General features: G+C 43.6%; 1 protein-coding gene across 2 annotated transcripts in view; it reads right to left on the bottom strand.

The window, feature by feature from the left end:
* The window catches only part of SEC14L1 (SEC14 like lipid binding 1), a 175,317-nt gene that overhangs the window by 38,183 nt on the left and 123,605 nt on the right, over positions 1-13,529 (bottom strand). For both annotated transcript variants that reach the window (XM_053709617.1, XM_053709624.1), the window contains exon 6: positions 6,339-6,467. In XM_053709617.1, coding sequence (XP_053565592.1) covers positions 6,339-6,467 — 129 coding nt within the window. The remainder of the gene's footprint in view (positions 1-6,338; positions 6,468-13,529) is intronic.

The raw sequence follows: 13,529 nt of genomic DNA, 5'->3' as shown, positions 1-13,529 counted from the left end.
GCCTCCTCATATAGGACTGGACTTTAACCCCACATGTGATTGCTCGTGGACTCTCACCATCTTATGAAAGAAAAAGGTTTTTTATTCGAGAGCAGCTACTAAGCTGAAAAAGAAGATGGATTTATTTTTGTTTTTTTAATGTGCCATTATATTCCGTTGCAAAGGAAACCGACAAAAAGAAAATTTATGCTTACCTGATAAATTTATTTATTTTTTGACACTATGAGTCCACGGATCATCTTAATTACTAATGGGATATTCACCTCCTGGTCAGCAGGAGGAGGCATAGAGCACCACAGCAGAGCTGTTAAATAGCTCCTCCCTTCCCTCCCACTCCAGTCATTCGACCTAAGTTGGGAAGAGAAAGGAAAAGCCAAGGTGCAGAGGTGTCTGAAGTTTACAATAACCCACAACCTGTCTAAAAGACCAAGGCGGGCTGTGGACTCTTCGTGTCAAAAAAGAAATAAATTTATCAGGTAAGCATAAATTTTCTTTTCTTTTTTAAGACATGATGAGTCCACGGATCATCTTAATTACTAATGGGATTCAATACCCAAGCTAGAGTACACAGATGATACAGGAGGGACAAGATGGGAGGGATAAGACAGGTAACCTAAACGGAAGGCACCACTGCTTGAAGAACCTTTCTCCCAAACACGGCCTCAGCCGAAATAAAAGTATCAAATTTGAAGAACTTTGAAAAAGTGTGAAGAGAGGACCAAGTTACAGCATTGCAAATCTGTTCCACAGAAGCTTCCTTTTTGAATGCCCATGAGGAAGCAACAGCCCTCATGGAATGAGCCATAACTCTCTCTGGAAGGCTGCTGTCCAGCAGTCTCATATGCTAAACGTATGATACTCTTCAGCCAAAAAGAAAGAGAAGTAGCCGTAGCCTTCTGTCCCTTACGTTTTCCTGAGAAAACCCCAAAGAAAAAGACTGACGAAAATCCTTAGACGCCTGCAGGAGAAAACTTTAAAGCACGGACCACGTCCAAATTGTACAGAGTCATTCCTTCTGAGGAGGAGGATTAGGACACAAGGAAGGAACAACAATCTCCTGATTAATGTTCCGATCAGAAAAAACCGTAGGAAGAAATCCTAATGAAGAACATAAAAACTACCTTATCTGATATGGAAAATAAGGTAAGGAGACTCAGAGCAATGCCGAGAGCTCTGACACTCTACAAGCAGAGGAAATAGCAACAAGAAATAAAACTTTCCAAGATAACAATTTGATATCTAAGGAATGCATAGGCTCAAACGGAGCCCCTTGAAGTTTAAGAACTAAATTCAGACTCCATGGAGGAGTAACTGGTTTGAACACAGGCCTGATCCTGACCAAGGCCTGACAAAAAGATTGTACATCCGGAACATCCGCCAGAATTTGTGTAACAAAATAGATTATGCCGAGTTGACCCTTTAGGGAACTAGTCTATAAGCCTTTTTCCAAACCTTCTTGGAGAAAAGACAAAATTCTAGGAATTCTAACTACTCCATTAAGTAGCCCTTGGATTCACACCAAAAAGATATTTACGCCATATCTTATGGTAAATCTTTCTAGTTACAGGCTTGCTAGCCTGAATCATGGTCTCTATGACCGAGTCAGAAAACCCCGCTTAGACAAAAGTGTTCAATCTCCAAGCAGTCAGCCTTAGAGAAACTAGATTTGGGTGAAAGAAAGACCCTTGAGTAGAAGGTCCTTCTTCAACGGAAGTCTACACAGTGGCAGAGACGACATATCCACCAGATCAGCATATCAAATCCCGCGAGGCCAAGCAGGAGCAATGAGGATCACTGACACCCTATCCTGCTTAATCCGAGCAAGAAGCGCAAACGGAGGAACTTGGTATGCTAGACTGAAGGTCCAAGGAACCGCCAGAGCATCTATCAGTTCCGCCTGGGAGTCCCTGGACCTCGACCCGTATCTCGGGAGCTTGGCATTCTGACGAGATGCCAAGAGGTCTAATTCCACCTGAGATTAGGCTGGAGAACACTTCCGGATGGAGTTCCCACTCCCCCGGATGAAAGGTCTGCCTGTTCAGAAAATCCGCCTCCCAGTTGTCCACCCCTGGGATGTGGATCGTCGACAGGCAACAAGAATGGGCCTCCGCCCACTGAATTATCTTGGTTACCTCTGTCATCGCTAAGGAACTCCTCCTTCCTCCTTGATGATTGATGTAAGCCACTGAAGTTATGTAGTCCAACTGGAACCTGATAAACTGGACCGAGGCTAACTGAGGCCAGGCGAGCACTGAAGATCGCTCTCAGCTCCAGGATGTTTATAGGAAGAACAGACTCTGACTGAGTCCACACTCCCTGAGCCTTTTAGGGAACCCTAGAAGGCTGGCGTCTGTTGACACAATCACCCAAGATGGTCAGCGTAAGCAGGTTCCCTGGAAAAGATGATTCAGAGACAACCACCATTGAAGAGAATCCCTTGTCTCCTGCTCCAAAAGTATTCGCATAATCTCCATTCCATTGCCTGAGCATGTATAACTGCAGAGGTCAGAGATGGAACCAAGCAAATGGAATGATGTCCATTGCTGCTACCATCATCCCGATTACCTTGATGTACTGAGCCACTGTTGGCCGAGGAGTGGACTGAAGAGCTAGACAATTATCAAAAATCTTTGATTTCCTGACACCTGTCAGAAAAATCTTCATTGATAGGGAATCTATTATGGTTCCCAAGAAAGTTACCCTTGTATTTGGGACTAAGGAACTCATAACCAAAATTACCTACCCACTGTGAGTTCGCAGGAAGGAAAACATTTCCGTGTGGAATCCTGCTTGTTGAAAGGATGGCGCCTGGACTAGTAAGCCATCCAGATAGGGCGCCACTGCAATGCCCCATAACCGAAGCACCGCCAACAGAGATCCCAGAACCTTTGAGAAAATGATACGAACTGTGGTAAGACCAAAGGGAAGAGCCACGAATTGGAAGTGTTTGTCTAGAAAAGCAATCCTTCGAAACTTGTGATGATCCCTGTGAATGGGAACATGCAGGAACGCGTCCTTCAAATCCACTGTTGTCATAAATTGACCCTCTTGGATCAAAAGGGAGAATGGAACGAATAGCTTCCATCTTGAAGGACGGTACTCTGAGAAATTTGTTCAGATTCTTGAGATCTAAAATTGGCCTGAAGGTTCCCTCTTTCTTTGGTAACTACGAATAGATTAGAATAAAATCCCAAACCCTGTTCCTGAACCGGACCAGGAACAATCACTCCCAGGTTGGAAAGGTCTCTTACGCATTGTAAGAACGCCTCTTTTTTGTCTAGTCTGCAGCCAATCTTGAAGCAGAAAACTGCCTCTGGGAGGAAAACTCTTGAATTCTAACGTGTATCCCTGGGACCCTGAACGTCTCAAACCAAAGCATGAGCGAAGCAGGAAAGTCTGCCCCCTACAAAATCCGGTCGCGGATCGGGGGCTTCATGCTGACCTTGATTCAAGAGCAGGCTTCTTGGATTGTCTTCCCTTATTCCAAGATTGATTGGGTCTCCATGCAGACCTAGTCTGCTCCTGTTTAGGAGGCAGTAGAGGAAGAACTTCCCTTGAAATTTCGGATGGAACGAAAATTGCTCTGTCGTCCTTTTTGTTTGTTTCTCTTATCCTGCGGGAGATTACCTTTACCTCCCGTGATATCGGACATAATTTCCGACAGGCCAGGTCCAAACAAGGTCATCCCCTTGAAAGGAATAACTAAAAGCTTAGACTTCAGAGGGTACATCCGCAGATAAAGGTTTTAACCATAGTGCTCCGCGAGCTAGAATAGAGAAACCCGAAATCTCTGCTCCCAGATTGATAACTTGAAGGGAAGCATCTGTAAAAAAAAAAAAAAAAGGAATTAGCTAATATAAGAGCTTTATCCTATCCTGGGTTTCAACCAGACCCGTTTCTGTCCTGAAAGCATCAGACAAGGCATCAAACCAATATGCCGCCGCACTAGTGACGGTAGTAATGCACACCGCTGTCTGCCATTGTAATCCCTGGTAGAACCCTATATGGTACAAGAAAAAAACATCACCATGAAGGGAACATTTGGTATAATTAAATGGACTCTCTAGTATTGACTACGCCGGTAGTATCAGAGTCTTCCAGGGTAGCTAAAACCTCCACAAGTTACAAATGGAGGAAAACAAGCTAAAATTAAAGGAAAGCAACCTCAGGATCAGATAACAGTATTACCCCATCTGAGTTTGAGAATTCCCCCTCTTATACTACCGAAGTATCCTCCCCTTCCATATACAGGGAAGAAAAATTTGGAATATTGAATAAATATATGTCCTCTTGTACTTCTTTTCTACAGTATGGACAAACAGACAACGCATGAAATGCAAGATAACTCCAGGTGGAGTGTGAAAGGAAGCCAGGGCACTGCATGTGGGCTATAAATTTTTTAGGACACATTAGGAGAAATTAATGGCATAACTTGACCATGATCAAACACCAGCATGCGCCTTAGAAAGAATAATTCAGAAAAAAAAAATATTTTTAGAAACACATTGGCATCAAAACATAGAACCAAAAAGACACACCCCATGTTCCCTTCTGAGTCACAAAGGAAGAGTTAAACACATAAACATGTTAAATTTTGTAAAGAAAAAATTATCACAAAAAACGGTACTCTCTCTTTAAATTTTAAAATGTAACTTTATATTTTAATGTGCAGACGAAAGTTAACTTGGTATGCAAATACAGTTTAACCTGTCTACACCTCAGCTTAATCTTGCTGAGGTGACCATCTCACAGAAACCAAGTACCTTTGAAACTTTATTTTTGAATTAAAACGTAGCTAAAAATAAAGAAAAAATACTGGCTTCACTTTTACTCAGAAAAGGATCCGGAACCCAGCTGTGACGTTGTCCGGACCCACATATGGGACAAAAACTAAGACTGAGCTTGCTTGCCGTAAAACAGAAGCGATATACAGTGTGCAGCCCAAAAAATGGTGCTAAACATAGCTCCGCCCCTCTAGTGCGTGATAACATCACACTCCCGGTCGCCATTATCAGAGAAATAGACATAGCAGAGTGCGCAGCTGAAATCGGCGAGAAACAAGCTCCGCCCATCGCGGGCGTCACAAGTATCAAACACCCGGTCGCCATTACTAAAGTGTTAAAAATTAAGCCACCGGGAGATAACCTCTTGCCAATTCTGAGGTAAAATAGTGCCACCGCATGATAGTGATACTCTTCAGTCATAATCATTTAGCCCAAATATGTCCGCCAGACGTTAGAAGCTAACTGAAACACTTGTCACCGAACTATCACCTTCCACTGAGCTCCTTACTCAGCCCTAGTGATTAAGCCCTTCTAGCCCCAGTGCCTGCTTCCAACTTTCTGTCACAGGGTCCCCTCCCTTTACAATAGGAGTTATGCTCCCAGGAAAATAAAGTGCTCCACTTCCTACGAGATCCTCTACCCAGACCCAGAATAAAAAGTCAGCACTTACCTTAAAATCTGCCCGACAGCAGGGCAGCTCAGCAGGTTTAAGAGGTCCTCTCCCTCCCATAGCCCTGTGGATAAAGATAAAGTCTGAGTCATCTTAGTTAGGCTATCAGGATTAGGGCAGCATATAAATATGGGAGGCGCAGTGAGAATTATGTCCCACAAGTTCCCATTGCTCTAAAGCCACAATTGCTCTACTGAAGAGACTGATTTGGACTACGGCTACACCCTAGAACAAAGCAGCACAATTTTACACTACTTTAAAAATAATAAACTCTTGATTGAAGAATCTAATCTAACACCTCACTTTACCTCTTCCTATCAAGGCAAAGAGAATGACTGGAGTGGGAGGGAAGGGAGGAGCTATTTATCAGCTCTGCTGTGGTGCTCGTTGCCTCCTCCTGCTGACCAGGAAGTGAATATGCCATTAGTAATTAAGATGATCCGTGGACTCATCGTGTCAAAAAAGAAACAAATGTTTACAATGTAAGATATAATCAATTAGAAGTTAGAACAACAATATAAAACTCTAATAAATATATTTACTACCACTATATATAGGATGCAATATAAACATTTACTGTTTTTCATTAAAAATAATCAGCACTGGGGCTTACATTTACCCAACCTGTGACACATTATTTGCTATTGTGTTTTACCAATAACAAATCCCTTTGTAAAGAAGCTTTAGCAAAATACCCTCTAAAACACGGCAAAGACGGAAATGTTCACTTAGTAGAGAGCAAGTCAAGAGGAAGACAAAACTCCCTTTGCAAAGAACCGTTTGGACTTCTGCAGCTAAACTAGGAGGTTATTCCATCACGCCATTAATGCCGCTTCCCATTTTCCTCCCTACACGATTAGCTTTAGGTAGGACCTTCTACTGACCTTGCGGATATTGCTGGTATACTGCTTCATGGCGATCTTTTCTACGGTGCTCTCAAATCCAAAGAATGATTTAATGTCCAGGCTGGCAGATTGCTCAAAACAGGTCCATTCCTCATTATCTGGGTGTACCTGAGATGGGCGGTAATGAGGTGCGGTGTTAGCGATGTGCAGGTTAAAGCAGACAGGGACATTCTAATACAATGCTCTAGTTTGTTAATTGCTTTCTCCAAACTGTATGTTTAGTCAGTACAATGGGGATAAATACAGTTTATTCCACGTGTAGAACACATCTGGGCATTTGCATATGCAGCTCCTCATCGGGTCTAAGGAGAAGCTACAATTTTGGTTAACATTTGACTCCTTTTTTTAGAGCAATTAAACATAGCGCATTTTATTATAGCAGCAGATTCTCTTTTGCTATAACAAACTCAGGCATTTATCATAAAGACTAGAATGTTCATTAATTCCGGGGGGCAACATAGTTTAACCCCCACTGGCTGTAAGAAACAGCTGTGCATAGCAAGGGATTTTCTGTAAGCCGAGGGGTTAAAAGCACCAGTTTCCTCAAAGCTTATGGACAATTCTCAACTCCTCCTGTCAAATTCCGTAAACCCCTTAAAACCAGTAAAAGCACTACACAAATAATGTCATTTTATATTAAAGGGATATGAAACCCAAAAATATATTTTGTGATTCAGACAGAAGATACCATTTTAAAAAAGTTTCCACTTTATTTCTATTATCAAATTTGCTTCGTTCCCATGATATTCTGTGCTGAAGAGATACCTAGGTAGCATCTGGAGCACAACATGACAGGAAATAGTACTGCCTTCTAGTGCTCTTGCAAATGGATAAGATTATTGCAAAACTGCTGCCATATAATGCTCCAGACACGTGCACGCTCCTAGGCTTATGTCCGTGCTTTTCAACAAAAGATATCAAGATAACAAAGAAAATTAGATTAAAGTAGTAAATTAGAAAGTTGTTTAAAATTTCTTGTAGCAAAAAGAGAAAAAGCTTGAATCTTTAGGATAAAATCCATCATCACCAGCAGCACAGGGAGGAACAGGCCGGTGTGAATAAATTGCCGTTCTCCTGATATTGGACATATTGAGCGTTGCTAACTATTGGGGCACCAGGTTTACATCCTTCAGAGTTACTTTTATGTATGGCCAAACTTTTTCTTTTGAGTGTTTTTTAAATTTGCTTGCTCTGTCTGAATCATGAAAGAAAAATAATTGGGTTTCATGTCCGTTTAAAAAAACAGAATTTATGCTTACCTGATAAATTACTTTCTCCAACGGTGTGTCCGGTCCACGGCGTCATCCTTACTTGTGGGATATTCTCTTCCCCAACAGGAAATGGCAAAGAGTCCCAGCAAAGCTGGTCACATGATCCCTCCTAGGCTCCGCCCACCCCAGTCATTCGACCGACGGACAGGAGGAAATATATATAGGAGAAATCATATGATACCGTGGTGACTGTAGTTAGAGAAAATAATTCATCAGACCTGATTAAAAAAACCAGGGCGGGCCGTGGACCGGACACACCTTTGGAGAAAGTAATTTATCAGGTAAGCATAAATTCTGTTTTCTCCAACATTGGTGTGTCCGGTCCACGGCGTCATCCTTACTTGTGGGAACCAATACCAAAGCTTTAGGACACGGATGAAGGGAGGGAGCAAATTAGGTCACCTAAACGGAAGGAACCACAGCTTGCAAAACCTTTCTCCCAAAAATAGCCTCCGAAGAAGCAAAAGTATCAAATTTGTAAAATTTGGCAAAAGTGTGCAGTGAAGACCAAGTCGCTGCCTTACATATCTGGTCAACAGAAGCCTCGTTCTTGAAGGCCCATGTGGAAGCCACAGCCCTAGTGGAGTGAGCTGTGATTCTTTCAGGAGGCTGCCGTCCGGCAGTCTCATAAGCCAAACGGATAATGCTTTTAAGCCAAAAGGAAAGAGAGGTAGAAGTCGCTTTTTGACCTCTCCTTTTACCAGAATAAACAACAAACAAGGATGATGTTTGTCTGAAATCTTTAGTAGCCTCTAAATAGAATTTTAGAGCACGGACAACGTCCAAATTGTGTAACAAACGCTCCTTCTTTGAAACTGGATTCGGACACAAAGAAGGTACAACTATCTCCTGGTTAATATTTTTGTTAGAAACAACTTTAGGAAGAAAACCAGGCTTAGTACGCAAAACCACCTTATCTGCATGGAACACCAGATAAGGAGGAGAACACTGCAGAGCAGATAACTCTGAAACTCTTCTAGCAGAAGAGATTGCAACCAAAAACAAAACTTTCCAAGATAGTAACTTAATATCTACGGAATGTAAGGGTTCAAACGGAACCCCTTGAAGAACTGAAAGAACTAGATTTAAACTCCAGGGAGGAGTCAAAGGTCTGTAAACAGGCTTGATCCTAACCAGAGCCTGAACAAATGCTTGAACATCTGGCATAGCTGCCAGTCGTTTGTGTAGTAAGACAGATAAAGCAGAAATCTGTCCCTTTAGAGAACTTGCAGATAATCCTTTCTCCAAACCTTCTTGTAGAAAGGATAGAATCTTAGGAATTTTTATCTTGTTCCATGGCAATCCTTTGGATTCACACCAACAGATATATTTTTTCCATATTTTATGGTAAATTTTTCTAGTTACAGGCTTTCTAGCCTGAATCAGAGTATCTATTACAGAATCTGAAAACCCACGCTTTGATAAAATCAAGCGTTCAATCTCCAAGCCGTCAGTTGGAGGGAAACCAGATTCGGATGTTCGAATGGACCTTGAACAAGAAGGTCCTGTCTCAAAGGTAGCTTCCATGGTGGAGCCGATGACATATTCACCAGGTCTGCATACCAAGTCCTGCGTGGCCACGCAGGAGCTATCAAGATCACCGAGGCCCTCTCCTGATTGATCCTGGCTACCAGCCTGGGAATGAGAGGAAACGGTGGGAATACATAAGCTAGGTTGAAGGTCCAAGGTGCTACTAGTGCATCTACTAGAGTCGCCTTGGGATCCCTGGATCTGGACCCGTAGCAAGGAACCTTGAAGTTCTGACGAGACGCCATCAGATCCATGTCTGGAATGCCCCATAATTGAGTTATTTGGGCAAAGATTTCCGGATGGAGTTCCCACTCCCCCGGATGGAATGTCTGACGACTCAGAAAATCCGCTTCCCAATTTTCCACTCCTGGGATGTGGATCGCAGACAAGTGGCAGGAGTGATCCTCCGCCCATTGAATTATCTTGGTCACTTCTTTCATCGCCAGGGAACTCCTTGTTCCACCCTGATGATTGATATAGGCAACAGTCGTCATGTTGTCTGATTGAAACCTTATGAATTTGGCCTTTGCTAGTTGAGGCCAAGCTTTGAGAGCATTGAATAACGCTCTCAGTTCCAGAATGTTTATCGGGAGAAGAGACTCTTCCCGAGACCATAAACCCTGAGCTTTCAGGGATTCCCAGACCGCGCCCCAGCCCACAAGACTGGCGTCGGTCGTGACAATGACCCACTCTGGTCTGCGGAAGCTCATTCCCTGTGACAGATTGTCCAGGGTCAGCCACCAACGGAGTGAATCTCTGGTCTTTTGATCTACTTGAATCATCGGAGACAAGTCTGTATAATCCCCATTCCACTGTTTGAGCATGCACAGTTGTAATGGTCTTAGATGAATTCGTGCAAAAGGAACTATGTCCATTGTTGCAACCATCAAACCTATTACCTCCATGCACTGCGCTATGGAAGGACGAGGAACAGAGTGAAGTACTTGACAAGAGCTTAGAAGTTTTGATTTTCTGACCTCTGTCAGAAAAAACAGAATTTATGCTTACCTGATAAATTACTTTCTCCAACGGTGTGTCCGGTCCACGGCGTCATCCTTACTTGTGGGATATTCTCTTCCCCAACAGGAAATGGCAAAGAGCCCAGCAAAGCTGGTCACATGATCCCTCCTAGGCTCCGCCTACCCCAGTCATTCGACCGACGTAAAGGAGAAATATTTGCATAGGAGAAACCATATGAGACCGTGGTGACTGTAGTTAAAGAAAATAAATTATCAGACCTGATTAAAAAACCAGGGCGGGCCGTGGACCGGACACACCGTTGGAGAAAGTAATTTATCAGGTAAACATAAATTCTGTTTTCTCCAACATAGGTGTGTCCGGTCCACGGCGTCATCCTTACTTGTGGGAACCAATACCAAAGCTTTAGGACACGGATGAAGGGAGGGAGCAAATCAGGTCACCTAAATGGAAGGCACCACGGTTTGCAAAACCTTTCTCCCAAAAATAGCCTCAGAAGAAGCAAAAGTATCAAACTTGTAAAATTTGGTAAAAGTGTGCAGTGAAGACCAAGTCGCTGCCCTACATATCTGATCAACAGAAGCCTCGTTCTTGAAGGCCCATGTGGAAGCCACAGCCCTAGTGGAATGAGCTGTGATTCTTTCAGGAGGCTGCCGTCCGGCAGTCTCATAAGCCAATCTGATGATGCTTTTAATCCAAAAAGAGAGAGAGGTAGAAGTTGCTTTTTGACCTCTCCTTTTACCAGAATAAACAACAAACAAGGAAGATGTTTGTCTAAAATCCTTTGTAGCATCTAAATAGAATTTTAGAGCGCGAACAACATCCAAATTGTGCAACAAACGTTCCTTCTTTGAAACTGGATTCGGACACAAAGAAGGCACGACTATCTCCTGGTTAATGTTTTTGTTAGAAACAACTTTCGGAAGAAAACCAGGTTTAGTACGTAAAACCACCTTATCTGCATGGAAAACCAGATAAGGAGGAGAACACTGCAGAGCAGATAATTCTGAAACTCTTCTAGCAGAAGAAATTGCAACCAAAAACAAAACTTTCCAAGATAATAACTTAATATCAACGGAATGCAAGGGTTCAAACGGAACCCCCTGAAGAACTGAAAGAACTAAGTTGAGACTCCAAGGAGGAGTCAAAGGTTTGTAAACAGGCTTGATTCTAACCAGAGCCTGAACAAAGGCTTGAACATCTGGCACAGCTGCCAGCTTTTTGTGAAGTAACACAGACAAGGCAGAAATCTATCCCTTCAAGGAACTTGCCGATAATCCTTTCTCCAATCCTTCTTGAAGAAAGGATAGAATCTTAGGAATCTTTACCTTGTTCCAAGGGAATCCTTTAGATTCACACCAACAGATATATTTTTTCCATATTTTGTGGTAAATTTTTCTAGTTACAGGCTTTCTGGCCTGAACAAGAGTATCAATAACAGAATCTGAGAACCCTCGTTTTGATAAGATCAAGCGTTCAATCTCCAAGCAGTCAGCTGGAGTGAGACCAGATTCGGATGTTCGAACGGACCTTGAACAAGAAGGTCTCGTCTCAAAGGTAGCTTCCATGGTGGAGCCGATGACATATTCACCAGATCTGCATACCAAGTCCTGCGTGGCCACGCAGGAGCTATCAAGATCACCGACGCCCTCTCCTGATTGATCCTGGCTACCAGCCTGGGGATGAGAGGAAACGGCGGGAATACATAAGCTAGTTTGAAGGTCCAAGGTGCTACTAGTGCATCTACTAGAGTCGCCTTGGGATCCCTGGATCTGGACCCGTAGCAAGGAACCTTGAAGTTCTGACGAGAGGCCATCAGATCCATGTCTGGAATGCCCCACAATTGAGTAATTTGGGCAAAGATTTCCGGATGGAGTTCCCACTCCCCCGGATGTAATGTCTGACGACTCAGAAAATCCGCTTCCCAATTTTCCACTCCTGGAATGTGGATTGCAGACAGGTGGCAGGAGTGAGTCTCCGCCCATTGAATGATTTTGGTCACTTCTTCCATCGCCAGGGAACTCCTTGTTCCCCCCTGATGGTTGATGTACGCAACAGTCGTCATGTTGTCTGATTGAAACCGTATGAACTTGGCCTTTGCTAGCTGAGGCCAAGCCTTGAGAGCATTGAATATCGCTCTCAGTTCCAGAATATTTATCGGTAGAAGAGATTCTTCCCGAGACCAAAGACCCTGAGCTTTCAGGGGTCCCCAGACCGCGCCCCAGCCCATCAGACTGGCGTCGGTCGTGACAATGACCCACTCTGGTCTGCGGAAGGTCATCCCTTGTGACAGGTTGTCCAGGGACAGCCACCAACGGAGTGAGTCTCTGGTCCTCTGATTTACTTGAATCGTCGGAGACAAGTCTGTATAGTCCCCATTCCACTGACTGAGCATGCACAGTTGTAATGGTCTTAGATGAATGCGCGCAAAAGGAACTATGTCCATTGCCGCTACCATCAAACCTATTACTTCCATGCACTGCGCTATGGTAGGAAGAGGAACGGAATGAAGTGTTTGACAAGAGTTTAGAAGTTTTGTTTTTCTGGCCTCTGTCAGAAAAATCCTCATTTCTAAGGAGTCTATTATTGTTCCCAAGAAGGGAACCCTTGTTGACGGAGATAGAGAACTCTTTTCTACGTTCACTTTCCATCCGTGAGATCTGAGAAAGGCCAGGACTATGTCCGTGTGAGCCTTTGCTTGAGGAAGGGACGACGCTTGAATCAGAATGTCGTCCAAGTAAGGTACCACTGCAATGCCCCTTGGTCTTAGTACCGCTAGAAGGGACCCTAGTACCTTTGTGAAAATCCTTGGAGCAGTGGCTAATCCGAAAGGAAGTGCCACGAACTGGTAATGCTTGTCCAGGAATGCGAACCTTAGGAACCGATGATGTTCCTTGTGGATAGGAATATGTAGATACGCATCCTTTAAATCCACCGTGGTCATGAATTGACCTTCCTGGATGGAAGGAAGAATTGTTCGAATAGTTTCCATTTTGAACGATGGAACCTTGAGAAACTTGTTTAGGATCTTGAGATCCAAGATTGGTCTGAACGTTCCCTCTTTTTTGGGAACTACGAACAGATTGGAGTAGAACCCCATCCCTTGTTCTCCTAATGGAACAGGATGAATCACTCCCATTTTTAACAGGTCTTCTACACAATGTAAGAATGCCTGTCTCTTTATGTGGTCTGAAGACAATTGAGACCTGTGGAACCTCCCCCTTGGGGGAGGCCCCTTGAATTCCAGAAGATAACCTTGGGAGACTATTTCTAGTGCCCAAGGATCCAGAACATCTCTTGCCCAAGCCTGAGCGAAGAGAGAGAGTCTGCCCCCCACCAGATCCGGTCCCGGATCGGGGGCCAACATTTCATGCTGTCTTGGTAGCAGTGG

The sequence above is a fragment of the Bombina bombina genome, chromosome 1 (genome assembly GCF_027579735.1).
Source record: "Bombina bombina isolate aBomBom1 chromosome 1, aBomBom1.pri, whole genome shotgun sequence".
NCBI classification, from domain to species: domain Eukaryota; kingdom Metazoa; phylum Chordata; class Amphibia; order Anura; family Bombinatoridae; genus Bombina; species Bombina bombina.
Note: the sequence above shows the minus strand (reverse complement) of the source record. Positions and strands in the feature narration are given on the sequence as shown.